This window comes from Acanthochromis polyacanthus, chromosome 6 (genome assembly GCF_021347895.1).
Source record: "Acanthochromis polyacanthus isolate Apoly-LR-REF ecotype Palm Island chromosome 6, KAUST_Apoly_ChrSc, whole genome shotgun sequence".
Taxonomy (NCBI): domain Eukaryota; kingdom Metazoa; phylum Chordata; class Actinopteri; family Pomacentridae; genus Acanthochromis; species Acanthochromis polyacanthus.
In genome coordinates, this window is record NC_067118.1 from 26665122 (window position 1) to 26693018 (window position 27897).

General features: G+C 38.6%; 2 protein-coding genes across 2 annotated transcripts; one reads left to right on the forward strand and one right to left on the reverse strand.

Annotated features, from left to right (window-relative positions):
- Nucleotides 1–1769: 1769 nt before the first annotated feature.
- Nucleotides 1770–8959, forward strand: nemp1 (nuclear envelope integral membrane protein 1). The gene is made up of 9 exons (XM_022206374.2): nucleotides 1770–1925; nucleotides 4065–4186; nucleotides 4450–4666; nucleotides 4751–4823; nucleotides 4923–5016; nucleotides 5116–5230; nucleotides 5840–6065; nucleotides 6364–6540; nucleotides 8172–8959. Exons 1-9 carry the CDS (start codon nucleotides 1817–1819, stop codon nucleotides 8329–8331), a joined length of 1293 nt encoding a protein of 430 aa, XP_022062066.1. The 5' UTR covers nucleotides 1770–1816; the 3' UTR covers nucleotides 8332–8959.
- A 1880-nt stretch (nucleotides 8960–10839) lies between these two features.
- On the reverse strand, nucleotides 10840–17058 carry ormdl2 (ORMDL sphingolipid biosynthesis regulator 2). Its single transcript, XM_022206373.2, has 4 exons — nucleotides 16919–17058; nucleotides 15034–15208; nucleotides 12453–12604; nucleotides 10840–11481 (listed from the first exon to the last, which is right to left on the reverse strand). The coding sequence occupies exons 2-4, from the start codon at nucleotides 15205–15207 to the stop codon at nucleotides 11346–11348; spliced, it is 462 nt and encodes a 153-aa protein (XP_022062065.1). The 5' UTR covers nucleotide 15208; nucleotides 16919–17058; the 3' UTR covers nucleotides 10840–11345.
- Between the last annotated feature and the right edge of the window lie 10839 nt (nucleotides 17059–27897).

Consider the following 27897-nt stretch of genomic DNA (forward strand, 5'->3'; position numbering starts at 1 on the left):
TTACCATGAAACACCAAAATTTGTAATCAGCCTTAATACTTTGCTACATATCACCGTGTTTTTGTAGGTCAGAACCACTGGTAAATCTAAACCTAATCTGCAGGAGTCTTCATATCTGTCAGCATATGTACTTACTGTACCAATGTCAAACTACAGTCTTTGTTGTATGTATAAGTAACTGCAACATTTGACAAAAGAATATTCAATAATAAATGTAATATTCTGCTATTTTCCTGAAAAATTGTTCTTGTAGCCTATTTTATCCCATATTTTCCTATTCTCCTTGAAAACTCTCTTTTTGTGATGTCTTGTTTGTTTTCTATCCTGTCTCAATGTCTGCTGCCTCTTGTGTAAATTACTTTGGTGTTGAACAAATAAACTGCCCAGCCTAACAGAGCTTACATTAGGGTTGAAGATTTGGACCTTTTCCATCAGTCGTGACTGACACACCTCAGTACTTCTGTGACAGCTCAATAATCACACAGAGTGAGGTAAACATATATTTCTAGATTATTGTATTATCATACAATTTACACTGCAGCGCTGTGCTCTACTGCATCTTATCTTTCCCATGTTGTGATCAAAATGAGTCAATTTGCATGAGGCTGGGAAAGGGTTACAAAGTCATTCCAAAGAGTTCAAACACTGACAGACAGATGATTTTCACAGCAGTGCAGTATAACGAGTCAGGGCTCATCTCAGTGGACGAACATGCAGTTGTGTGAGTGCTATACTGAAAAGCAGTCAATGTCTGGTACAGAAGAGTGAATCATAGATCCTGCTGCAGAGACAGAGTTGACATGAATGTAAGATGAACCGAAGGAGTTACTGATTGACGTCACAGCTGATATGTCTCTGAAGCAAACATTCATGGTGAAGAATAGGGAGGACTGAATGTCATGACACCGGAAAGAGGTTTTTCCAGTGGATATAGAATTAATGCTGAGACTTGTCATTGTGGCATATGGGGTGTTTATTTACCCATTAACTTGTGCTAGTTTAAATGCTGTATTAATGCATTTTTTTATTTGAGTAAAAAGCACAAGAGCAGCTGTCACTATATGTGTCAAGAGCTTGCACCAGAGAATATTAATGAAGCCACTCAAAAGCAGGCATATCACTGCTCATTTTCCTTTATTCTTTCAAATCGGTAACGCTACTGCTTATCTCATTACAGAGACAAAGAAGGTTGCTTCCCTGCACTTGCTCCATGTAAGACTTCAAATTGATTTTAAGATGTGATTGCTTACTCTGATGACGTCAAAGAGCCTTACTTCTTTTTCTAAAGTCCGCAGATGAAGCCCTTCCTGTTATTCTTTAGTCACTGTTTGTGACCAAGGGTGATTGGCCTTTTGGAAATAGAAACGCTCTGCCTAGTCAGACACACTAAGCCTCTTACTAAAACGTTCCTCTTTGTGACAGTTGTGACTGTCATCATTTCTTTTAATTTACGCGATCATATATTCTATGATTTTTATTGTGATTATGATAGTGATGATTGGTATTGGTGTTTTATTGGTATTTTTTGGTATTCTTATTATAATACTACTTCTAATAAGAATAATAACTGTGTATATAATAATAATTATTATTATTTAATAATGATAAAGGTGTATATAATTTTTATTATTGATAATAATAATAATAAGAATTGTTATTAAATAATAATAATTGCTGGAGAGGCGTTGAACGTAAGGCGAAAATGACGACATTCCGTACGCTGTTGTGATTGGCTGTTGAGCCTGTAACTCATCGCAGCGGCAAGAGGCGGAAGAGGCGGGACAAGACGTTAGAGGAGGGCTGGGGTAGTGTTATCATGGCGGGATGCATGAAAATGGTAAACGGTTACATCTCCACAAGTGCTAAATTAATGCTTTTAATGGTGCTCCTAATATGTTTACCTCAAAGCTCACACCAGGATACGGGTAAGAAGCACTGCTGCGAGGCAAAAACACAGACCTTAAGTAATATTACACGAATTTTTGATAAGCTTTGCTCACGCTAATTTCTGCTAGCATGTGTGTTTGAGGCAGTGAAACTGTACACAAGGTAGGTCACGTTAAGCCTTTGTTGCTTTACTTTTCAAATCCTAATAGCTCTGTGAGTGTACGATGTTCTCGGAAGCTCTGCCAGTATGTGACAGATTTAATATTATTATTTAGTTTGCAGTTGTAGCTTAGCTGAGCACAAATCTGTAAAACACTCGTTGATTAAGTTTACAAGCTGCCTCGCCCTGTCATTCGTAATTAATTATGAAAGCAATGCGCCACTGATCAGAAACTTGTTTTGTGTGTGTAGCTACTTGCCCGACATGAAGCTGTCAGTACACACAGCAATCAGGGTGTGACGACAGTAATAATACATGCATATTACCACTCAATAAAACAATCCTTCATAAGAAGTTTATTTTATGTAGTTGCAGCTCATGTTTTCCATTGAATTTATCGGATACTGGTCAACTCGTGCGTATGCAAACTTGTGTGTACTGAGTGAATATAAAATCAGTGTTTTATTATTTCTTTGTGGTGGTCAAACATGGATTTATAAACCACTGGCAGTTGCTGAATTGTCGTCCCTTACCCTAACCCTTGCATACGCACAAGTTTGCATACGCACGAATTTGAATACGCACGAGTTGACCAGGTACCAATTTATCCATCAATTTCAAGCTGTTTGAAAATGAAAGTGAAAGGTAACATGTAAATGATTTCGTTCGTCCATGAAACATCAGCATATATTTATGCAATACTATGTACTGTTTTGTCTTGTCTTTTCTAGTTTTGCATGGACTTGTCGAAGATGTACAATGCCTTTGGCCTAATTCAGCTGTGAATTAGGCCAAATTCAGATGACAGGTTCCAGTCCTCCAGCAACCCTAATCAGGACTAAGCGGTGTATACATAATGAATGGAAGGATAGTTTTGCATGCCATTTATATAACCACACTACTTGTGTATTTTCTGATTTCCTACTGGCAAAAACGGACCAAAATTAACAAACAACAAATACTTTAAACCTCTTTGTCAACAGCTAACACATTGTTGCACTGTTGCTTCATTGTGATGAACTTTGAGACAGTCCCACACACACATATTAGCCACGACATTTAAATTGACAGTTTAATATTGTGTAGGTCCACTTCCTGCTCTCAGACCAGTTCTGACCCGTTGGACAACGGACACAGGATGCCTGTGGGTGTTCTTTAGTGCCTGGCACTGTAGGGGTTGCAGATTCAGAAAACTTTATTTGTCCCCAGGGGGCAATTTAAAAACCTGGACCTAGTTTGTCCTGGCACATCTTGTGGATGCTCTATTGGATCAATATTTGGGGATTTTGGACGGTCTTTCAATGCCCTAGGCTCTTTGTTGTGTTCCTCGAGTCATTCTAGAGCTGCTGCTTGGTTTGCGGCAATGTTTACTTAGTAACCATTTTGTTAACTATGTTTACTTACATTTTGTTTTATTGAAATTCCCTTTGGGGATCAATAAAGTTATTCTATTCTATTCTATGTTTATGTTGTCGGTACCTGTAGAAATAACATCATATGATGCTAGGACCCAAGTAGCACATTGCATTGTAATGTGATAAGCAGTATTGTTACCATGTTTTAATGTTGTGGCTGATTAGCTTACACCATCCTGCTGCTGTAAATACACGTGAGAGCAGGAAAGATTTATTTTTTTTGCTTGTCAAAATAGTCCTTAAAAATATATGTTGAGTAGTGTCTGCTAGAAGTTACACATTTCAAAGCTTCTAAACCTTTAAAAATGAAACTAAATATGTGATGACTTAAGTAGGAAACCGTGCACATTGACTTGAGATGAATGAGGAAGAATTACTGAGGGATGGACAGATGTATAGTTTTTTGTCTTTTGTTGGAATCTATTGGCAGTACAGTAGAAAAATTTTAAATCATTCCAGTGCTATCCTGTAAATACGTGACGGAAATGAATGCTGTTGAAGAAACAGACTTTATCTTTTAGATATATCCGTGTCACAAGTTTATCTAACATGATGGGATGCAGTCTTAATATGACATACATGGCTCTCCTTTTCAAATCCAGGTAGCAAACATTCAGTTATTGATCTGCGGGATGGAGAGGAGCTTCTCATGTCGGGGTCCAACCGGTTCTGTTACAAAAACTCTATTTTGCCAACATGGAGGCAAACATGGACAAGAATCCAGGTAAGTGCAATCACTGATGCTCAGCCAAGCTTACATTACTTATACTCGGTATTAAATAATGAGATATTGTTAAAAAGAAAAAACACCTCTCTCACACAGGGTGTCTTGTGGTTTATAGCTTACCATTGCATTAGATTTGTCAGCGATAGAGTGCCAAAAATGATTTTTGTAATTAGATATTTATCTTACAGCTGTCAATTTTAACAGTTCCTTAAGGTAAAACTCAGTTGTTGAGGTCTGTAATAACTGAAGATTTCTCACAGGTCAAAGTGTGGAGTTCAAAAGTGTTTAAGGTGGAAACTGTGGAAGGTGAGGAGGAGCTGCAGGAGCTGGATCGCTTCAGTCTCTGGGGCTGGTTTCAGAGCTTGCTGCGCGAGAAGCACAATGAAACCACTATCAACATCAGCTTGTTCAGCAAGAAGATGTGCTTCAAGGTTGATCCTACTGAAAAAACTCAGTACACTGTCAAACCCCTTCGCAGTGAGTGGAAAGCAAAATAAGAGATTCACCTTGCTGCTTGTTGACAGATACTACATTTTCATCACAGAGTTGTTTTTCTTGCAGAGTTTGATATCTATCTGTTTTTGGTGTTTCTCGCTGGGACATTGTTGTTTGTCTTTGCAGACTCTCTCAGCAGGTATTCTTGTTAGAATAAATATTGTCACATTGTTAGATTTAACAGGATTCTGTTAGTTATAATTATATGGCTTTTTCTATTTTTCTCTCCCATATGTAGGAGTCAACTTTTCTTCTACTCTGCTGGCATGAGCACAGGCATGATTGCCTCTCTGATCATTCTCTTTTTCATTCTGGCACGCTTTTTGCCAAGGGTAAGGTATTTAATTTCCCTCAAGTATCTATTATTTTACAGATTCAGTCTTTTTAATCTAACGCTTGAGGTCTTTACTCTGCATTTGTCGTTTATACAGAAAAGCCCGTTTTACGTATTGATAGTTGGAGGCTGGTCGTTCTCAGTGTACGCCATCCAGCTTGTCTGCAGGAACCTCAGCATTATTCTACGAGAGCACTGGCACGCAGCATTAGGTACTGACTCTTCATGAACACAAGTGCTCACTTTTGACTTTTGTAATAAGAACTGAATGTGTTTGGGTTTTGGACTGCTTTTAACTAACACATTTAAAGACATTCCTTAGGCCCTTAGAAAACTACTGTGGGTAATTTCACAATTTTTTGACATTTATTTTGTCGTATTATTTCACATTTTATAGACAAAAATTGCTTAATTAGGAAATAACTAACAGATGAATCAATAATGAAAATAACTGTTGTTTGTAGCCTAAAATGAACCATTCTCTATATTTGTCACCTTCAGTCATAAAACCTAAGTAATAATTTAGGTGAAAAGTATCTGTTATAGTTGTCAACACATATTAGTTTCCTGACAAGTCTTTTATTTGTTTTAATATGTTTTTAAAGTCTGCATGCTTAAATCATGTAGACTTTAAAATGCAACATTTGCCTCATTTTGAACCTTCTGATTTCAATCACTGAGGATCAAAACATCACATACTTTTGCATGAGGAGCTGTATAACAAACAAAAGCCTTTACAGCTGTAAATTACTAGAACCATACAGGCTTTGTTACATATCAGTGCTCTGGTTCCATATTTGTGTTTTTCTGCTTTTCTTCAGGTTACGTAGGGGTGGTGGGATTCATCAGTTTTGCTGTGTGTTACCGTTACGGCCCTCTGGTGGATGAGAAGAGCATTAACATCCTGTCGTGGACGCTGCAGCTGTTTGGTCTGCTCCTAATTTATTTGGGAATTCAAATTCAGCAAGTTGCCTTCGCTATCATTGTGGCAGCTTTGATCTCCAAACATCTGGAGTACCCGATCATTATGGCAGTTTCTGCATGGAGGTATGTGTTTTCAAAATGCTGACAGAAGGTGGCGTCAGAGTATTGTGCTACGATAAACTGAAAAACTACTGTAAACAGTGGCTATGCTCTCATCTCAGGCAGTATAATGTGAGTGGTAAAAACAACAATTTGTCTTACACATTTATTAAACCAAAAACACTTTTTTAATTGAATAGTCTTGATACTGTGAAGTATTTATGAACTACTGAAACATAAAGTAAAGATACATTCTGGGTTGTAGAACATTTTCTCAGATATTGGATATTTTTTTTAAGATTTATTACTGACTGTTACGCAGGAGAATCTGGAGGTCTGTGTACTGGAAGCCAGAGCCACGTCGCCTTTTAACTGAGGAGGAGTATCAGAAGCAGGGGGAGGAAGAGACTCGTCGAGCTCTGGAGGAGCTGCGGAAACACTGCAGCAGCCCAGAGTTCAGCCCATGGAAGGCAGTGTCCAGGCTTCAGTCCCCAAAAAGGTGGGTTTTGTAATTTATTCTACTAATATATGTAATGTCCTTAATTGTCCTTAACACAAAAACAGAAATCGAGAGACATTGCTAAGCGATGTGCACCAATCAGGGAGAACATCATGACCAACTGCCTAATACTGTGTTGGTTCCCCTTTTGTTGATCCTTTAAATCCTGTAGGTTGCGAGGTGGGACCTCCATGGATCGGACTCGTTTGTCCAGCACATCCCACAGATGCTGTTAGTGGGGTGGATATATTAGGCAGCAAGTGAGCATTTTGCTCTCAAAGTTGATGTGTTAGAAGCAGGAAAAATGGGTGGTCCAATGGCTTAAAGGGGAACTTCGTTTTTTTTCAACCTGGGATCTGTTTTCATATGTCATTTCATACATGTGAGTGAAGGATAAATGAATTTTCGACATAGCTCCAGTATTTAGCCAGGCAGGCAGCTTAGCAGCTCGGCTAGCGAAAAGTATGGGGCAACTTGCCCCCCCGCGTCAAAGTTCGCCCTAACATGCTATTTTTCCCCACACTGACTGACCGGCTCGGATAGTCTCAACGAGTGTCCCACAACATACTAGAGATGAGAAGTGAACGAAAACCTCCACATTACTTGGCGATCGCTATTTGTTGTGGTCTGTATCCAAATCTCAGGACGCTAGAAAGCAAATCTCGTTCCAAAATCGCGCAATAGCTCGCGCCAAAACCGGTGGAGGTTTTCGTTCACTTCTCATCTCTAGTATGTTGTGGGACACTCATTGAGACTATCCGAGCCGGTCAAAGTGGGGAAAAAAGCACGTTAGGGCGGACTTTGACGCGGGGGGGCAAGTTGCCTATACTTTTCGCTAGCTGAGCTGCTAAGCTGCCTGCCTGGCTAAATACTGCAGCTATGTCGAAAATTCATTTCTCCTTCACTCACGTGTATGAAATGACAAATGAAAACAGACCCCAGGTTGAAAAAAACCGAAGTTCCCCTTTAAGGATTTGAGCAAGTTCAAATTGTGATGTTAGACTGGGTCAGAGCATCTCCATAACTGCAGCTCTTGTGGGGTGTTTCTGATCTGCAGTGGTCAGTATCTATCAAGCATGTTCTAAGACAGGAACAGAGGTGAACCAGCGACAGGGTCATGGGTGGCCAAGGCTCACTGATGCACATGGGAAGTGAAGGATGGCCTGTGTGGTCCGATCTAACAGAGCAGCTACTGTTGCTCAAATTGCTGAAGAAGTTAATGCTGGTTGTGATAGAAACAGTGTCAGATCACCTGTTTGTGTTGAGGAGTCTAAAAAGGAAGTTATCCAAAATAACTCCTACTCATTAATCACGTCTTTCACCAAATGTGGACAAATTACGTTCATTAGTTGTAAATACTAGTGTGTATGTCAGGGGTTTTCTGGTTCAGAATTGGGTTTTCAGGGGTGTTTTTGAATGACAGTAAACATATCACTGAACACGATTTTTTAGTCTATAGATTTTCCTGTTCTGACCATTTGATTAATTAAAATGTTTCTGCTTGAGTAAATGAAACGTCAAATTATAATTTGGGGATGTAAAAAATTCTTCCATGCAGGAAAAACGCTGTGTGTTGCTTGGATGGTTATATATATAGAACATGTTGTTAATACTGTCACAATAACGCACAGGTTCGCTGATTTTATCGAAGGATCGCCTCACCTGATGCCAAACGAGGCGTCTGTCCACGCACAGGAATACGGTTTTGGAGGGTCTTTCTTTGAGGATGAGTTTTTTGACACGGATGACGAGGAAGAAGATTTTGTGCCAAAGATGCCGAAACCAGAGTGAGACGCCGCAGTGTTGGAGACAAAAAAAAACGATGATTAATACCTTTCAGAAAGGTGGTGGGAAAAGAGCTCTCCATGGCCGTCCACGCCGAGTGACCACTGTCAGGGCTGGATTGAGAATCTCCATGGACTGAATTCCAGGGTCATGAGAGTCATTGTTTTCAACGAAAAACGAACAAAAAAACTGACAGTCACAAGCACAACAATGAGGTCAGATTTGTTAAAAAAAGAAGAAAATGTGCCGTGAAACCAGATCTCCTCTTTTTCTAAGGAAACAGAGGCTTCTTCTACAAAAGAAGTCACAAATACTCTGATCAAGACAAGTTGGTCACTTTGTGTTGAGTTCTCTTTACTTGTAGCTTAGAAAAGGTTTGAGTTTTGTAACCGTGTTGTCTTGTCTCATTGTGCTCACTGCATAGAGAACGTCCAGATTATGTGTTTGTGTGTCACTGATAAATTCTCACCTGTGAACAGCAGCCTCACACAGTGGTATTATTCTGACTTTATGCTCGGGGAGGAAAAAATAGTTCCGTTACATTTCTTTTTCTCTTGTATCAAATTTAGTAGACATGTCACTGGAAGTGTCCTAAAATATTTTGAATAAAAAAAAATCTATTTTTAAACTTTAACAGGATTGTGATATCATTGTTTAAGGTTATTAATGAATGTCAGCTTGATTTTGGTTTATTATTTAATGCATATGAAGTCAAAAGACTTTTTATTTTTTTGCAATGTTGGCTGCAGTGTTTACTAAAATAAGACGACTTCTTGAAATGTTATACCCAAGCATAATTTGCGTATTTCCATTGTCTACTACTTAATGCTATTTCTCCACAACGTTACGAGGCAAATATTGTACTTTTTACTCAACCAAATGTATGTTGGGTACTGTGCAGATGAAGGTTATGCATGGCAAATTAATGAGAAAAGTACCAAATATAATGTGTTGTTACAGATGCAGCCCTTAAGCTCAAGGTTATTACTTACAATTTCTACTTCCAAAAATCCCCAAAGTCAGTCAGTAACAGCTTTACAATTCCCTAAATGAACAACCCGGGCCTCTTACATTCTTCTTAACTTTATCACCAATCCACAGTAAGATTTGGAAAAACTCAAAAATGTCCATGTATTTGAGTGAGCTCAAAAAATTCTCTACCAAATTTGATGCAACTGAAACGAAGCACAATAAATGCTGCATCTGATTTTCCTCTCAAAATAAGAGACAGGCTCCTCAGTGAATGTGCAATGAGATTAAACTGTTCATAGTCACTTTAATGTCAGAAAATGGTGAGAAATGCCCATTGCAAGTTCCCACCCTCAAAGGTAAGAAGTCAGAAGTATTTAATGTACAATGACACAGTAAATCAGACAACCCTTTCTTTGGAAAGGAAAGTGACAAATTCAGGGGATTTTTCTTTGGATAAATGATTCACTCAGTTATCAAAATTGCTTTAATCTCTTATCAATTAGTCTTTTCCTCGGTTATCGAACTGAACCAAGCAAAACAGCATATTTTGAAAACCCCCAAATACCTCAAGTGAATTTTCGTGGTTTCTCTGCCTTTGTGTTCTCTGTTACAACTTGTAACCTGTTAAAATATGACTTTAACTTCTAAGAATCAGTAGCTCAGCTGCAAAGTCGGAAGATCTGACCTTTTGTCATATCTGCATAACTTTTGATGTTCTTTCTGGTGCATCATTTCATGTAAATCAATGTGAAGTTAAACCAAAAGTGATGACTGGTACACACTTACACAGAACAGATAAAAATGAGTCACTCTTTCAAATATACACCCCATACCTAGCACCTGTCTTCAAACTTACTGGTCACTAGTGAAGTGAAAGTGGAAGCAGAACTGGGAAAAACTGCACGGGATGATGTAATTTGCTGTAAAGGCTGATAACGTTATCTTTAATCAGGCAGCGTATGTTGGAGGAAAAAAAAAACCCTTGTGTTCATCCTTTTTCTCCCATTTGCTAGTTTCAGTGAGCTGTATCTGATGGCTTGGGGACACGGTGACATTTAAACCCACCAGTCCTGCATCCCACCTCTGGCTTCTTTACATTGCGCGTCTGTCCAGGCAGCATTTGACGGCGGGAAACAACGCAGTAAAACACATCATTATGCTTCTGAATCAGCTGATGCAGCTACCACTATTTGCATGTGTTTCCCGGGATCTGCTTGGCGGTGTAATTACATTCCCATGCAGCTGTACTTCCTTGGAGCTACTTCCCCAAACACCCATCACAAAACAGGGAAACCTCACTCCAATGCAAACACACTACAACACATGCAGAAGGGGGTAATCCCTTGGATATATGAGCATATTGCAAACACTGTAACAGCCCCCTCATGTAAAGTGTCTGGATTTCCCCACAACTTGCAACCTGTTAACTGATTCCTTGAAACCTCGGTTCTAAAGGATTTTGCAGTTACACAACTGTATCATATACAAATGACAGACAACTATGTGTGCAGAAGCTTTAAAATCAAACAGTACAGGGTTACGTGAATTATGGCAAAATGTTTATTGTAGATGTGTAAATGCATGTTGCATGTAAATCCTTCACAGTAAATCAAGAAAAAAGCATCAAAGAAATTTTAAGTGTCCTTCAGGACTTGAACCACACAGCCAGATTTATGGCAACAGCCAGACACTTTACAGACTTGCAGCCAGTGCAGTTTGTAACAGAAACATCTGAGACAAAAAGATGAATAAACATCACATTTCAAAGCAGTGCAGTTCAGACTTTGCTCTCGTCTTTGCAGAAAGAGCAAACTGTCCGGCTTTTACATCAGGAATGTCAGTAGAGAATGAATTTACTCCGATAAAACAGCAGCCGTGCATTTACTTTTTCAGGCTGCAAGGAGGAGCAGAAAGCAACTTTCACTCAATCCTCCTGCAGCCTGTTGACAAATTAAAATGGTTTTCTTCTCCTCAACCTCTAAACAGCAGAAACAGAGAACTACAAGTCCAGTGTTGGTGTTTACAATCCAGTGCTCAGTCCAGTTCTGTCAGTATTTGTTGATCCCAAATATCCGAACTCCGTGAAACTGGGGCAGCTTTGGGAGGAGGACGCTGAGGAGGGAGCTTGTGTTGACGAGGAAATGTGTGGGATCATATTTTGTGTAGAAACTAGCAAGAATATACCTGCAAAGGGAGAATTGGTCTATTTAGGAGCTTTGACAAAAACATACTTGAGAAACACTGAATACAAAGGAAGTGAAGTAAAAACAGACATAAGGAAGCTCCACAGACTCAACCAGAAGAAGCTGAAACATGAAAGTAATATTTTTGTTTGAAGAGACAATTTTTCTTAAAAAAAAAAAAAAACACCTTAAAGTCAGATAAGCAATTCAGAACGATTTTAGTTGTTTTGCTTTTTTTTGTTAAACTCCCAACAGTACCCAGAGAATTAATTAAGGCCAACCTACCTGACCTACAAACTACAATAGTAATGCTAACTAGCTTACTTCTAAGGGCAAAGAGGAGTTCGTACTACTAAATCTTAAAACTTTCTTTATCATACTAACAATACTAGAGCTAGTGAACTAGAATGCATCGCTGTGTTCTACATGAGAAAGTTGTGTGTAAGTCCTTGGCAGTATAAGAATTTTATTTATCTACAAATCACTTTTTGGCAAACTTCATGGTTATCTTCCCAGTCTTTGCAACAATAGATCAATTTGACACAGAACAGGATGCAGAGCGGTATGAAGACTGGAGTTATAATTAAATGAAATGCAAAGTCACATTTTTTTCCCTCATGAACAGCAACTGGAATGTTGGACAGGTCAAGTCATACAGTTTTGTTTGATATTCTTGAGACCTTGCTGCAATCAGAGAAGAAATGATGTAAATTTTGATGCAAAGTGTTAACGTCAGGCTCTCAGGGCTGAATAAAACAACTGCAAGAGATGCAAGGGAATGAAAAGGCTTGTGGTCGATTCATATAAAACTGCTTCTGGATGGTCTAAAAAATAAAAAGCTAGAAGATTCCCAACAGTCTCATCAAACCGAACCTGTTGTGACAAACTCCTATTTAACTACATGTTAATTTAAGCATCATCATCAAAGTGAAAGTGCAAACTGCCCAGGACTGCAAACACTTAAATACTTACAGTACAATTGGTGAGATGGTGAGGAATTTGCGTGAAGATGTGAACTGGACACCGTAGTCCATCTGTTCCCAGTGTGTGAGCAGACGAGCTTTGCCTTGGTCTGGTGTTTCAAAAGGAGTGCCCTTCACTGTGTGTAGAAACAAGTACATCACCTGCAGAAGAAACACCACACAGCAGAGACACTCAACCACTGTTAGCCACAGAGACAGCAAGGGTCCAAACCACACGTAGTCCAACATACAAGCTCAGGTGTAACACTGAAATGTTAAAACAACCAAAAGCAAGAGTGATGTTTAACCAGAGTTTATAATTTAGCATCTGCAAAACTGTAGAGGTTAAGCTCATTTTTCTATTTTTTTTTACTCAACTAATACAGGTGTGGTAAGAAAGCAGAGCTGCATGCTGATCTGCACATGATACAGTGGGTACGGAAAGTATTCAGACCCCTTGACATTTTTCACTCTCTGTGTCATTGCAGCCATTTGCCAAAATCAAAAAAGTTCATTTTATTTCTCATTAATGTACACTCAGCACCCCATCTTGACAGAAAAAACACAGAAATGTAGAAATTTTTGCAAATTAAAAAAGAAAAACTGAAATATCACATGGCCAGACGTATTCAGACCCTTTGCAGCAACATTCATATTTAACTCACATGCTGTCCATTTCTTCTGATCCTCCTCGAGATGGTTCTGCTTCTTTATTGGAGTCCAGCTGTGTTTAATTAAACTGATTGGACTTGATTAGGGAAGGCACACACCTGTCTATATAAGACCTTACAGCTCACAGTGCATGTCAGAGCAAATGAGAATCATGAGGTGGAAGGAACTGCCCAAGGAGCTCAGAGACAGAATTGTGGCAAGGCACAGATCTGACCAAGGTTACAAAAGAATTTCTGCAGCACTCAAGGTTCCTAAGAGCACAGTGGCCTCCATAATCCTCAAATGGAAGAAGTTTGGGACGACCACAACTCTTCCTAGACCTGGCCATCCAGCCAAACTGAGCAATGGTGGGAGAAGAGCCTTGGTGAGAGAGGTAAAGAAGAACCCAAAGATCACTGTGGCTGAGCTCCAGAGATGCAGTCGGGAGATAGGAGAAAGTTCCACAAAGTCAACTGTCACTGCAGCCCTGCACCAGTCGGGGCTTTATGGCAGAGTGGCCCGACGGAAGCCTCTCCTCAGTGCAAGACACATGAAAGCCCCCATAGAGTTTGCCAAAAACACATGAAGGACTCCCAGACTATGAGAAATAAGATTCTCTGGTCTGATGAGACCAAGATTGAACTTTTTGGTGTTAATTCTAAGCGGTATGTGTGGAGAAAACCAGGCACTGCTCATCACCTGCCCAATACAATCCCTACAGTGAAACATGGTGGTGGGAGCATCATGTTGTGGGGGTGTTTTTCAGCTGCAGGGACAAGACGACTGGTTGCAATTGAAGGAAGGATGAATGTGGCCAAGTACAGAGATATCCTGGAGGAAAACCTCTTCCAGAGTGCTCAGGACCTCAGACTGGGCCGAAGGTTCACCTTTCAACAAGACAATGACCCTAAGCACACAGCTAAAATAACAAAGGAGTGGCTTCAGAACAACTCTGTGACCGTTCTTGACTGGCCCAGCCAGAGCCCTGACCTAAACCCAATTGAGCATCTCTGGAGAGACCTCAAATGGCTGTCCACCAACGTTCACCATCCAACCTGACACAACTGGAGAGGATCTGCAAGGAAGAACGGCAGAGGATCCCCAAATCCAGGTGTGAAAAACTTGTTGAGTCATTCCCAAGAAGACTCATGGCTGTACTAGCTGAAAAGGGTGCTTCTACTCAATACTGAGCACAGGGTCTGAATACTTCTGACCATGTGATATTTCAGTTTTTCTTTTTTAATAAATTTGCAAAAAATTCTACACTTCTGTTTTTTTTTTCTGTCAAGATGGGGTGCTGAGTGTACATTAATGAGAAATAAAATGAACTTTTTTGATTATGGCTGCAATGACACAGAGAGTGAAAAATTTCAAGGGGTCTAAATACTTTCCATACCCACTGTATGTAAATTAAAGAAGAACTTTAATTTCAGTTTCTTATTCACTTGTTTAAGAATGAAATTACCATATAGATAAATTGAGATTTTTTTAAAATGTTGGATAAAATTAAACAGAAGAAGGCAAGTTTGATTAAATCTGCATTCACTGTGCATGCAACGTTGATATCTATCAGCACTTATCATAAAAAAAACCGAGTGTCCCACAGCCATTACAATACATTGTTTTGAAAATCAAATGAAGGAATGATTGATGGATTTAAAGTGGGGGAAAAAGTTAACATCAGCAATTCCAATCTAAATTCAGTGAATTTGTCCTCACAGTTTGCCAGCTGTCATTCTGGGTGCGCTGAAAAACAATTTGGCATTTGTATATAGCTCAAAAATGTGATAATTACTTTAAAACTGATGCACAATTCAATTTTATTGAAAGCAGAAATCAGATTCATACAACAACCTGACGACTGACTGCTCCACTGTGAGAATCTTAAAAATACACTACTCAAGTGCAGTTGATCACGTGTGACTATCTTTTGAACTGACCAGGTTGTGGATGACGTTGGTGAGAGTCCACACCAGCGGCACAGTGAAGAAAGGAATGCTGAGCAGGACGATGTGCAACACGACGGTCAGCAGCAGGTAGGTGAGCCATATCCCTCTGCTGTTCATCACCCGGGTGTTGGGGTTCACCTCGCTGTGAGCTACGCCCACATTCATCCTGAAAGAGGAGGCAGACAAAGTCTGTAGTTTTAAGAACCTTTAATCTGAACATGGCTTTGGATTTCTTGTGACTAGGGAGGGCCTAAACTAGTTTAACTACTGATTAAAACATTAACAAATCAAGCTGTTTTATTTTCGTCCTTGTTTAAAACTACTTATTGTCTACAATTCTCTGAATGTTGTCAGCAAAAACTAAATTGGAAATATGTTTTCGGAGTACAGGTTTGGAAGGTCTCTCTAATATGAAGGGACTGGTCAGTTAGTGGATCCCCAGAGCTCAGAGAAGACACTGTAAAATAGTGTTTAGTCATTATGCTGCTCACTGCTAGGACCAACTTCCCTTAAAACTGAAATTTGCCCCAACTGTAGCCATTTTTAGAAGTGAGCTAAGACCACTATTTTTCCTCCCAGTGCTTCTAAGTAATAATCAGTTCTTCTGAATCTTTTGGATTTGCTCCCATTTTTGTCAATCAGTCATAATTATTCCATGAAATCAATGTGTGCTTCATTCAACTTGTCAGTACTGTTTTGGATTCATGTAATTTTATCAGTTGAATTTATTTCTGTTGTATTTTATCTTTCACATGTTTACATTTTTCATTTTTCTTTTAAACGTTTGCCTGCAAAGCTCTTTGAATAACATCTGCATATGATAAGGTGCTATATAAATAAACTTGCTTGTGAATTGATTAGGATTATTCCTAAATAAATTTATGTGGGCTACAGCACAAGACCAATCAACAACCATGTCTACATGAATAAAATAATGTTACAGGCAACGATACTGTTTGCAAAAGTACATATCTGTAGCTGTCACTATACACTTACTGCTGGTATGACAGCTGACACTGAACACTTCATTTTCATGTGCAACATTTCATTTCATAAACAATATCTCAATAAATGTAATGTGCAATGTGCCATTTTAAACATGCAATACTCCAATTTCATGCACAATATTTAATTAGCATGTTTATAATTATTGTACTACAGTATCACTGCCAGTGTTACTTCTTACTTCCCTATTCTAGTATTATTTTAGTCTTATTTACTCATTGTTGTTGACTGTAATGTATCACACTTACAGCTTTTCTATTAAGCACAGCATTTATTCTCATGTTAGTGCAATTTTGTTTACTTAGCAATATCTATAACAATAATAAAGCACTATAAAAACATGTCCTCTCACTTTGGGAACTTGTGATATACCTATTGACGATAAATGTTGTAAACAATTAATCAAATGAATCAAACTGCATCTTTAATCTAATCGGAGGATATGACTCCGCCCGCCTGAATTGTGCTGGCCGAGGAAACACGCGCCCCTTCTCACAGGACTCTCCAACATCACTCAGCTAACATTTCTGAACTTTAAGTCACTAGCAAGACATAAAACAGCGGCGAAGAAGCAAAAACGTCAAATATTCTCGGAGAACATCACAGTAAATGTTCACATGGGGCTCAGGCTTTAAACTTTAGCCTGATAATAAACGTTTAGTCGCATAACGTTCGCCTGCTAGCTAACAGCTGCTATCTACAGATTGACAAGCTAACGCTGCTTCAGTGTTGCGTTAATTAAAGCTAACAGTTGCAGACGGCGCGTTAATGCCGAGAGGCTCAGCGGCTTCTGTCAAAATGCGAGGAGTTAATCCGCCCCATGCGGCATTTGGAGGCCTAAAACTTCACATTTCACTGGAGCAAACTTTACCTTCCTGTGTTGTCGTAGCTCACCAGGAAATTCCTTGTTTTTTCTTTAACCCCGCCTTCGCTAGCTTGAAGCTGGTTCCTCTGTCAAAACTCCAGCCGCTCCGGGTCCTGAGTGGCGGCAGGTGAACAGGTGAGTGGGAAAAACTGCTCTGGTTTCAGCGAAGACAACCAAGAAATTCCCAGTGAACGTAAGCAGCAGTTTATCATCACTGTTAATTCCCATATAATTACCTAAATGTCAGTAGAAAAAAATTTGGGGTGCATGTGCACTGAGCTTTCACCTAGTTTCAGTTCAGCTTTTTAGTGGCATCTGCAAGGACAGAGGTGAATAATTATTACATCCGCAATGTAAAAACAAGTAATAATTATTGTTATTATAGAAACAATGATAGAAAGTAATTAAGTGCATGCATTGCTCAGATACTCCATGATCTGTACACTTAATAAGTCAGGCCTACTTGACCCCTTGCAGGTTCAGATTAATAATCCTAAATGTAATTAGCAAATAAATTATGGTGTATTTTTATAAGTTAAGATGAGACTTTAATGAGGGGGTTTTCACAGGCCACCGAGCAGCAAGTAATTAGTGGTAACTCCACCTCTACTAGCTGCAAAATCTGAGTGATTTGCACCAACAACTACAACATATTGTGCTTAAATGGGATAATAGTTTTTGTGATACTAATACTTTTCCACTTCTTCCTGAGAAAATGATCTGGTATGCATGTTTTTTCGTTAAAAGCAGGTGACTTCCATCATATGGAACTGCTAAAAGATCAGAGTACTTCTATCACTGCTTGAAGATGCAGTGAAATGGTGTTTTAAATGTTCGAGCTTGACGCTATATTTAATATTGTAAAAATGCACCACAAAAGCCATGCAAACAGCTCAGATATTTGTGGTTTGAAACCTTTGGTGGAAAGTACTTTAAAAAAGTCACATGATGTCCTGTAATTTTTTCATTTGTATATCCCACTAACTAAAATATTACCTTTATAGCCACAGCCTTTAAAGGTAATATTAATTCTCTGTGCCATATAACTCTATTGTTTTACAAACGTATTAATGAGCAGCACGGTTTCCCATGTTAACAAGTTCCTTCGTTACAGTAAATATTGGCTTTCCCATTTGTTTCGAGTCCATCCCACACACCATCCTACCTATGTAGTAACTCATTAAAGCACGAAATGTGCATAATACTTCTGTTTCAGTTCGCAAAAAAAAAAAGACCTTGTTTTTAAAATTTCTGAACCTTTTCAAAAACAGCACATTTATGTTTGGCTGCATGCCACAGGGAAGTCAGAGAAACAACCTGCTGTGTTTCTTGTTAGAAATGGATATACAAATTACTCTAAATGTTAATGTAGTGCACAAATAGGCATATTTTTCTGGAAATCTAGTGTCTTTCTACATTTGCAAATTAATTCACTGGAGTGTCCAGCGTGGAAGTTGCTCATTTGCATGTTTGAGTTACTTGTTCTTTAAAGGCATTGGAGGAGATTTAATTTCCTACGACTTTGAACGTAGCATGCGCATGTGCACATACAACCTCTCCCTCACCCCCCTCTAACCTCCCCCCTCTTAACATTTACGAAGAAACGCCCCCCTCCAGAAACTTGCGTAGGACTCGTGAAGTTGTCTTTTATGGCTGGGTCCCCCTGGATCTTTATCTGCCATTATGTAAAAAAAGATGAGCAAAAGATGAGCAAAACAAGTCGCAAGCTAACTTCGAAGCTATACCAAAGCAACACATACACAAAACACGTAAGTCCAAGGCGTACGTAATCTACGTAACTAGGCCTGAGCCGAAAGATTTTTGATTGACAGGAAAGGGAGCAAACCAAACGCCTCGGTCCGAGCGCGTTGATTGGCTGATGTTTTTCAGGTCCTGCCATGTCCACAGTTATTTTTTTTATTTTTTTATTCTTTTAGAGACCATACATACAAGTCCACTAAAGGTCAGTATATTCATTTTATGTGAATCAGACAAATTAAACAAAAAAAAACATCCTCCATAATGCCTTTAATTGAATGTTTCCTTTCTGTATTCTGCTTAGGTAAAGGCTGCGACCAGCTTGCTTGATTGTCTGCTATATTGTTTGGGAATTTGCATCATAGTACACTATTATGCTGAGCTTCAATATCTGAGATCTCTGTAATTGATTACGATTTTCATATAATTAGAATTTTTTCCAACTGGAGGTTACAACTGGTGACTTTTGCATGTTGGGGTCTCGAGTCAGGTCGTCATGGAGATTTATCTCGCCTTCTCCACTATTAAATAGTCTAAACAGTCTTATTCTCTCCTATGGCTTCCTCAGTGGTCCTGCTTATGTCATCCTTGGAGGAGCTGAGTTTGTTCAGTCAGGAGCTCCTCTTTCAGCAGCTGCTTAGCTGAGCTCAGACTGTATGTTGCCTGTAAGAATGCCATCTTCTGTCTCATTTGTAACATGCCGCTCTTGGTCTCAAACTCATGGATTTGTTCTCCGGTAACCTGTCGCTGGTAACCTTGCTCCTCTTTCAGCTAATCTAGGCGGCACTGCAAGTGGTTAGTTTGAGATTCTTTCTGTGCGATGAGTGCCAACTTCCTCTCCATACAGTCAAGGTATTTTCTCTCCTTGATCATGTGTCTTTGCATTTTCTTTGTTTGAGGTTTGGTCATTATGTCCGTAAGATGCAGGTGATTTCTGGTCGTTCAAGTGTTTGACAGGTGAATTCCAAGTGGAGAGAGAGGAGTAAACACATCTCAGACTATCTGTAGCTTCTGTTTGAGCAGCCAGAGACCAAAAAGGCTTAAATACATTTGTTGGGTTAAACATTTTACCTCTTTAGCTCTGAGCCCAGACTTGATAATTATTTAGTCTTAACAATGCATGATACTGTAAGAGGTGAATTGCCTGTCATTTTCATGTACCTCTATTTTTTGTCCTAAATAATGTGCATTAAAGCACACTTTTTTTGTTTTGGCATTAAAAGCACTGCACAGTTTTTGGACACCCTTGAAATTTTACATGGCATTAGACAATCACAAATACAAATGATATTTTTTTTGTTTATTGTTTACAAAAAAACTACCAAAACTAAATTCCTGACAGTTTCAATATGTCAGTTCTCAATATTGTTGATATCAAAGTCAACAAATAACAGAGAATGTGTTCAGTACTAAACTAAATAAACCATCACATCATCAAATTAATATTTAATAGTCCTGCCATTAGCAGCAGTAGAGCTCTAATCCTGGCTGGCATGTTCCCCATGAGCCTTTCACGCTGTTGAGAGGTAATATTCATCCCATTCTGCTTGAATTCCTGCTTTTAATTCTTTTAAATTCTTTGGTTTATGCTTTGAAATGGACCTTTTGATAATCCACCACAGACTTTCAATGGGGCTCAGTCCTTTCCTGTACCTTTCCTGGCTGAGAATCTATCTTCATTCATGTTTCCTGCGTTAGGTTCCTTGTTTTAACCATTTTTGTCTCTGAAAACCTTTCAGATATGTTGGCTTTATATAGACACAAAGCACGGGAGCAAAAATTGTGTCTTTTTTAAAAAGCATGAACCTTCATTAGTGGATCACTGGTACCAAAATGACCCAATACTCAAAAATGTCATGTATTTTTATGGAAACATTCAATTTTAAATTTTTAATGGCTTTTTTAAAGGATTTATTTAGTATTTTGATTGTGACTGTACTAAAGAAACTGCACTTGAAGACCTAAGAGTGATTCTTTATGGAATATTTCACAAATACATGGGATGTCTGAAAATTTTTTCCATCACTGTATCTTCATCAAACAATGTCTTTGCTTTTTTCTTTCGCCCACACATACTTCTTACGTCACAGATTCAGATTTGATATATAAAGTGTAATCAGTTTAAACAATATGATGGATACAGCACCTGAAACCCGAAACTGTATCACAAATTTAAAATGTGCTTCATGTAACAGCTACAGCATTAAAGGAGTGTTTAGAAATTAACCCATTTATAAAAATGAGCCAATATTATAACACACATTAGTATATTAATAGCAATATAACTCTCTGAAAAAGGGAACTGTGCAACATGAATAATTTTATTCACAATTCTCCTTATGGGAAACTCATGTCAAAGTGAAACTATACAGGTTTGTCCTGTGAAAAATGTTTTTAAAAATTCAGCTGAAACTCAAGCGTGGAAATTAATTTTTGAATGTCATGTGTTTTAGGCTACAGTAGGTCAAACAAAGCCTGGTGCAGCATCTTTGAGAAGGTGAATTAATATACAGGGAACAAAAACACACATGAGGATTATTACTGGCACCCTGAAAACATTTCTTCACAGTAACATGACTGTTGTGGCCAGAAATTAAATAGGGAAGTGATGTCATGCACACTAATCATGACCAATGGATTACATGCTCAGCACATTCTGAGGAACTTGGGCTTGATCAATCAAGTTTTTATGTTTATTAAATAATTTGATTTGATTTATAAAAATTGTATAAAAAGTTTTTTTGTACTTATATAGGCAATGAGCTGCCATTTCCAAGTTGAAGAATGAACGACCGTTAAGTCAACTTGAATGATAGGTTGACTGAGATTCAGGGAACATCTGAAAATCTACTCTAAGGAAATGTCACGCTGTAAAAAAAACAACTCTTGAACAAAAGTGCAAATGCTTCTTGAGTTAAGAGTGTTTTGATATCTGTAGTTTACACTGTCTCGAATAAACTGTCAAAGTCAACATCTTCATCTGTCCATCCATCCATCCATCCATCCATCCATCCATCCATCCATCCATCCATCCATCCATCCATCCATCCATCCATCAAGCTAAGCAGATTATTCCAGACATCTCTCTCCTCAACAACACTTCCTCCTGGAGGATCTACTGGGTCTGTTCTGGGGTCTCCTCTTTAAACTAGAGGTGTCTGGAATCTCCAAAGGAAGGTTCCCAGGAAGCCTCCTCATCAGACACCTGAACCACCTCAGCTGGATCCCCTCCACCCAATGGAGAATCAACTCTGCTTTGAGGTCCCTCATGCTAGAGCTCCTCACCCAGTCTCTAAGGACACCCTATGAGGAAGCTTGTTTCCTAGTACCTGGAACCTTATTCTTTTAGTCGCTACCCAGAACGTATGACCACAAATGAAGGTTGGAACATAGATCAACTGGTAAATCGAGAGCTTTGCCTTTTGGCTCATCTTACTCTTCACCAAGACGGTCTGGTACAACAGCTGCATTCCTGCAGACTTTCCACCAATCCATCTGTTGAGCTCATGCTGCATTTTCCCATCAGTTGTGAACAAGATCCTAAATTACTAAACATTTTCCCCTGGGGCAGCAACTCACTCCTAACTCAGAAGGAGCAATCCACCAGAGAACCATGGCCCCGAATTTGGAGCTCTCATCCCAGATCTCAGATTATTTTAACACATTTCTTACAGTACTGAAAATGATTTCAGGAAATGTCACAAGTGGCTTACTGTAATTTCCTTATTGCACCATCATTCCGCATTTATACTGTGTATACTATGTTGCTTTTCACGTTCACACCATAAGAAAGCCTTCTTATACAGCACAGCTCTGACACTAAATTAAACAGTTACAGATCTGAATCAAGTTTCAGATCTCACTTCAGTTTGTTTCTTATGTTTTATTTTTTTATCTGTGCTTTTGTTACATTTTGCATGTGCATCTGATTAGATCCTATTTTTATCTTACCCAGTGGTGAAGGAATTAATGCAGAAATCACTATTAGTGGTATTTAAATGTCACAAAATGTCAGATGTGAGATGGATCAAAAATGGATTCAGTAATCTTATTTGCAAATGTGTTATAATCTAAGACAGATACTCAAATGCAGGCTGAACCTGAACCTAATGTTTTAATTAACTTTCTGTCAGAGGTGGAAGAAGTGTTCAGAGCCTTATTATAGTTAAACGTACTAATACTGCACTGTAACACAAGCCCTACATTTAAATTGCTTCTAAAGTAAAAGTATGCAGGTATTTTCACAAAAATGAAAATATCTCTGTGGTTCCCCGGTGGTGGAACGAGTTACCAAAGTCTGCACTTGACAGAAAGCAAAAAAAACAACAACAACAATAAACCATTACATCTGCACTGTCTGTAGGCTCCACGTTCCTATTATCACATTTGAGCTTGTTTTATGGCATTCTGCGCTCAGATGTACGTTGCTTTGGATGAAAGTGTCTGCTAAATAAAATTGTAGAATTGCAGAAATGTACTGAAATTTAAAAGTACACAGTACATTTGTCCTCATGTGACTTTCCATATTACTATATTACTATACACACTGTATGTTTAATCATTAGATTATTAATACTCTTTCGTGATAATAGAAATATGATTTTACTGTTGGTTAGTTGGCATAAAAATAATTTTGAACTATTGTCTAATTAATATTTTCATTGAACATTAAACTGTTGATTATTTTTCTCTGATAAACCACTGATTGTTTGCTTTGTAAAAAGTCTGATAACAGTAATACCGTCACAAGTCAAAGTGGAGTGAATACTTTTTACAGACGCTGTATTTCCCACACTTCTCACTTTTCTTGTGAACTGCTTTGACTGGTCTGATCATAAATCTGATTATCGGTGTTAATTAAACAATTTCTTTCTCAGGAAAGGGGAGGCAGACTCTCCAGCAGCAGAACTGCAAACTCTGGAGTTTCTATCTTCAAAGACTTGACTGTTGTGGGCCGGAAATGACAACAATCTGGCTTTTAAGTCACTCGGACAGGAAACTTCCTTGTTGTGTAATCTGGTACCTTAACACTACATTCACTGCCTCTTCCTCTTCCCCTTTAAACGTGACACCTTCCGTTTTTGCAGTGAATTAATGCTGGCGGAGCACCGCGTCATTGTAGTATGATGAAACTCAAGTGAGTGAATCAGCTGTAACAGACACACTGACTGGCAGGAAGCAAGCAGGAAGTTGGAGATCGCAGAAGAGCAGCAGGAATGTTTTAGGAAAGCACAGCTTCCTTCTTAAGTTCACAAAGAAAAGAGGACGTCCTCTGTACAGGTAACTTCATAACTTTCCTTAATGACTTTCCTATGGTAAAACAACCTCCCTTAAAAAAATACTATGACATTATTTATGAACCACAACACACATGATGATTTGAGGAAGCTTATTTATTACCACCAATTAATTTATTAGGCATGAAAAAAGAGGGAGATAAATACAAAAAAATGATTTCTACAAATATCAACAAATAAATACAATAAATATTATTTGAATAAATATATTTGATAATTCCTTTGGAAATGCATTATTGGGTCATTCCGTGTGGTTTCACCAGATGGTGGTTGCCGCTCCATCTTCAAATTAGTCCAAAATTTGCATGCCATTAGATAGTCACAAAAGTACTTTCTATGCAAAATTGTAGGCCTGTAGCTCAAATAGTTTCTGAGTTGTAGGGGTCTGAAATTTTCAGAATTTGGGCTATAAAAAGCCTCGCTAGCGTTTTTTTTGCATCTTTAAGTGGTTATTTCTCAGCCTCTAGACATACCAGAGAGCTGTGAGTTGGTAAACAAGGTCTCTGCATGTAGCTAGTGCCCCACAAACATCCTCAGGTGTTTCCCTACACTCTGCAGGCCGTGGGGGCTTGCTAAAAATGCTAAAAAATTAAGAGACACCTACTCATGAGTGGAGTTTGGGACCTTAAAAGTACTAGAAATACTGCACAGAAGTGTTCTAACACCCGACTATCTAATGGCATGCAAATTTAGGACTAATTTGAAGATGGTGCAGCAACACCCCCAAGGAATATCTGGTCATTTCACCTGGAATGACCCTATTACAAAATAATATTTGATGGCACTATAAAGAGTGTCAGCATTGCTGTAGAGACATTATCAGCTACATATTTTGATCAATGTGATCAAACCAAGGATGCTTGTACAATCAGGGAAGCTCTACATGCATTTCTGAGCTGAGCCTTCAGTGTGATGAGTCGGATCCCCAACAGCAAAGACACGAGCAGTGAAGATGGAGAAGGAGAAGAGTCTGTCCATGGTGTACTGGCACAGAGGAGCCTCCTTCCAGTAGTCAACAGGCACCGTTGTTACAGGCTCCTGCAGGAACAGAACACATCGTTACATGCTTTGTGCACTGGGATTGAAATCTCACTTGGTAGACTGCTGGACAATTGCAGCATTTCTCTCAGTCAGCTAAACTTACGTTCTCATGCTTCCGGTCTCCAGTTGATTTCACACATTTACTCATGTCGTCCTGCAGCTTGTTGAGCGCTGGCTTCACTTCCTCTCCAAACTTGCAGCATTGGAATCCAGAAACCTGCTCCACTAAAGCGATGTAGCTCCTTAGGAGGTTGAAAATCTTCCCAGTGCATGGCTGAGGAAAAATCACATCATTATTAAGTTGTATTTTTGTATGTTACATTAACTTCTGTCACTGCTATGATAAACATATGATGGCATGACTGACGGGCTGTTTGCATCTTAAGCAGTCACATATTTCAACATAACATAATGCAACACTTTGCAAGACTTATAAATATGGGTACAATTATCCATCCTGCCATATTTGTACATGTGAAAGCTATTGTCTTTATTATGCTGTTTTAGCCCTGGTGTTCATCATATGCTTTATTTTTATCTACACTGTAAAAAAATGTTTTATGGTAAAGCTCTGGTAGATGTGGTTGCCAGAATGCTACAGTAAAAGTACGGTAAAACACTTTCCACATTTACGGTAAAGAAATATATTCATATTGTTGATTTCAGGGTTAAAAAACGTGCTTCATTCTGTATTTTAATGTACAAAATACCAGCTTGAACCTTTAAAATATTGAAAATTTACATGAAAATACTCTATAAAATACAGTTTGTGTAACTTAATATAAATATTACAACATTTTTCCATTATCAGTACAAAAGTTAGTGTATTTAACATTAAATATGTGTATTTTTAGTTAAAAAAAATTGTGGTTAAAGTTGTCATAAAAATAAAAGCATATGTCTGTCAATACCAGAAAAGTACATCAATTTGACCGGTGACAAACTCAATTTTTTACGTGTGATAAATGCAGAAATTGCCATGTTGCTTGTTGTAAATATTACAGCATGTTTCCATACCAGTACAACAATATGTACATTTAATTGGGAAAAACTATTATTTTCGAGAAATAAATGCAAAAATTACAGTATTGTTATTTTTTCATTAAAAACTGAGCAGGAGTCGGGAAAAATATTTATTCAAGAGAAAAAAAATCTAAAAATCACACTTTTCTCCTGATTAACCTACTTGCAGTGATTCAGTGCTATATAAACTGCATCAAACTGTTTTAAAGTTTGTTTTAGAGTTTTTACCGTCATGGTTTGACAGTTTTTCATCGTAAAATGTGCATTTTTTTTTTTTTTTACAGTGTTACTGCTTTAGTTGAACGTCCCCAGTCAGGGATCAATTAACTTGGTCTTTTATTTTGACATTTCTTTTATTGCTGGTCTTACCGTGGATTTCTGCTTGAGGGTCCCAGGGTCGCACATATCATTGGCGTCCATCCAAGCAAGGGAGGTGTCAAAGTTTCCTACACCTGTCGACACATTTCGTGCCTACGGATCATTGAGAAAAAGACATATGCATTATGTAAAAGAGCAGCAACACCTGCTAATATAGACCCCAAATGGTAAAGCAGTTACAACAGAGTTGATTTCATAAGATTTTCTTGCATTATTTTTGCATTCCTTACCTTTTCTGATACAGTCCTGGCAGCGTGATTGAGCGCCAGAGAGCTGCTCCTCACGTCCTCACATCCATCCTGGGGCTCGACCGGAGCGCAAAGTGCAGCCGTGAAAAGACCGAAAAGAGCGGCAAAAGTGACACTGAAATTCATGGTGGGTCTCGGTGAAGTTGCGTCCTGTGCGTCCTGCTGTCCTCTCAGTGAGTGCTGGATGATGTGGAGGATGTGCGTCCCGGTTGCTTTATAAGCGCACTGGATGGGCTTGGCAGCGCAGTGACTCAGTACAGGATTTTCCTCGGCATCCCTCAGGTGAGTTCATGATCAGGCTCTTCACTTTTCAGGTTATGCACAAACAGGAAGAATCCAATGGCGTGTGTGAGAAATGGAAAGATTTAATAACCCATTTATTGTCGCCTGGTGTAATTATAACACTCAAATTATGCTGGACAAGTTCATTCCTGTTTGAACATTCCTCTACTTTTATGTTTTTATTCTCTCGTGTTAACTTGATGGGATCTGCATCTTTGGAAGTTATTCACATATCCTCTATTTTATTGGACCATTAAGTGTGCAAAAGACACAGAAACCCACTTAAAGAACATGTTAAAGTTTCATATCTGTCTGGCTGTGCCGAGGAAGTGAGAATAACCTTTCGCATTTCAGGACGATAATGGGCTGAAGACTCCGCACTGATTGGACAAACTTTCCATCTGTGTTGCGATCTGCCCCTCGCTTCTACCAGAGAAAAACCTTTTCATTTCAACCGAACTGTGTTCTTTTTTTTCTAAGAAAGAGAATGATAAGGGAAGGCAAAAGATATTGCCATACTTCCTTTATCTTTCCCATTTATGTTCTGCATTATTCGAACAGTGACGTACGAAGATGTGAAGAAAAAATGTTTAATTTAGTGCAATAAACAGAACAAACACACGATTGGTTTGCAGTCATTAAGTTTATGATGAGCTGGAAGATGTTTCTTATTTTATTTTAAGCACAAATGGAGGTTGAAAGAGAACTGACAGCTTCTTCTTTGCTTTAGCTCAACAGAACAAATGAATGAAACTATAAAAGTACAATTAAATAGTTTTATGGGAAAATCAGATTCTTTCTTTCTTTCTTTCTTTCTATTGGTCAAAGCCATTCTGATGTTTTTTAATTCTGGCTGTGATTTAGAGTTTGTATAGTTGTTTTTTTGTTTGTTTGTTTGTTTGTTTTTTTACAAATTGTGGACCCAGTTAACTAAACTCTTAAATACCTGTCATTAGTG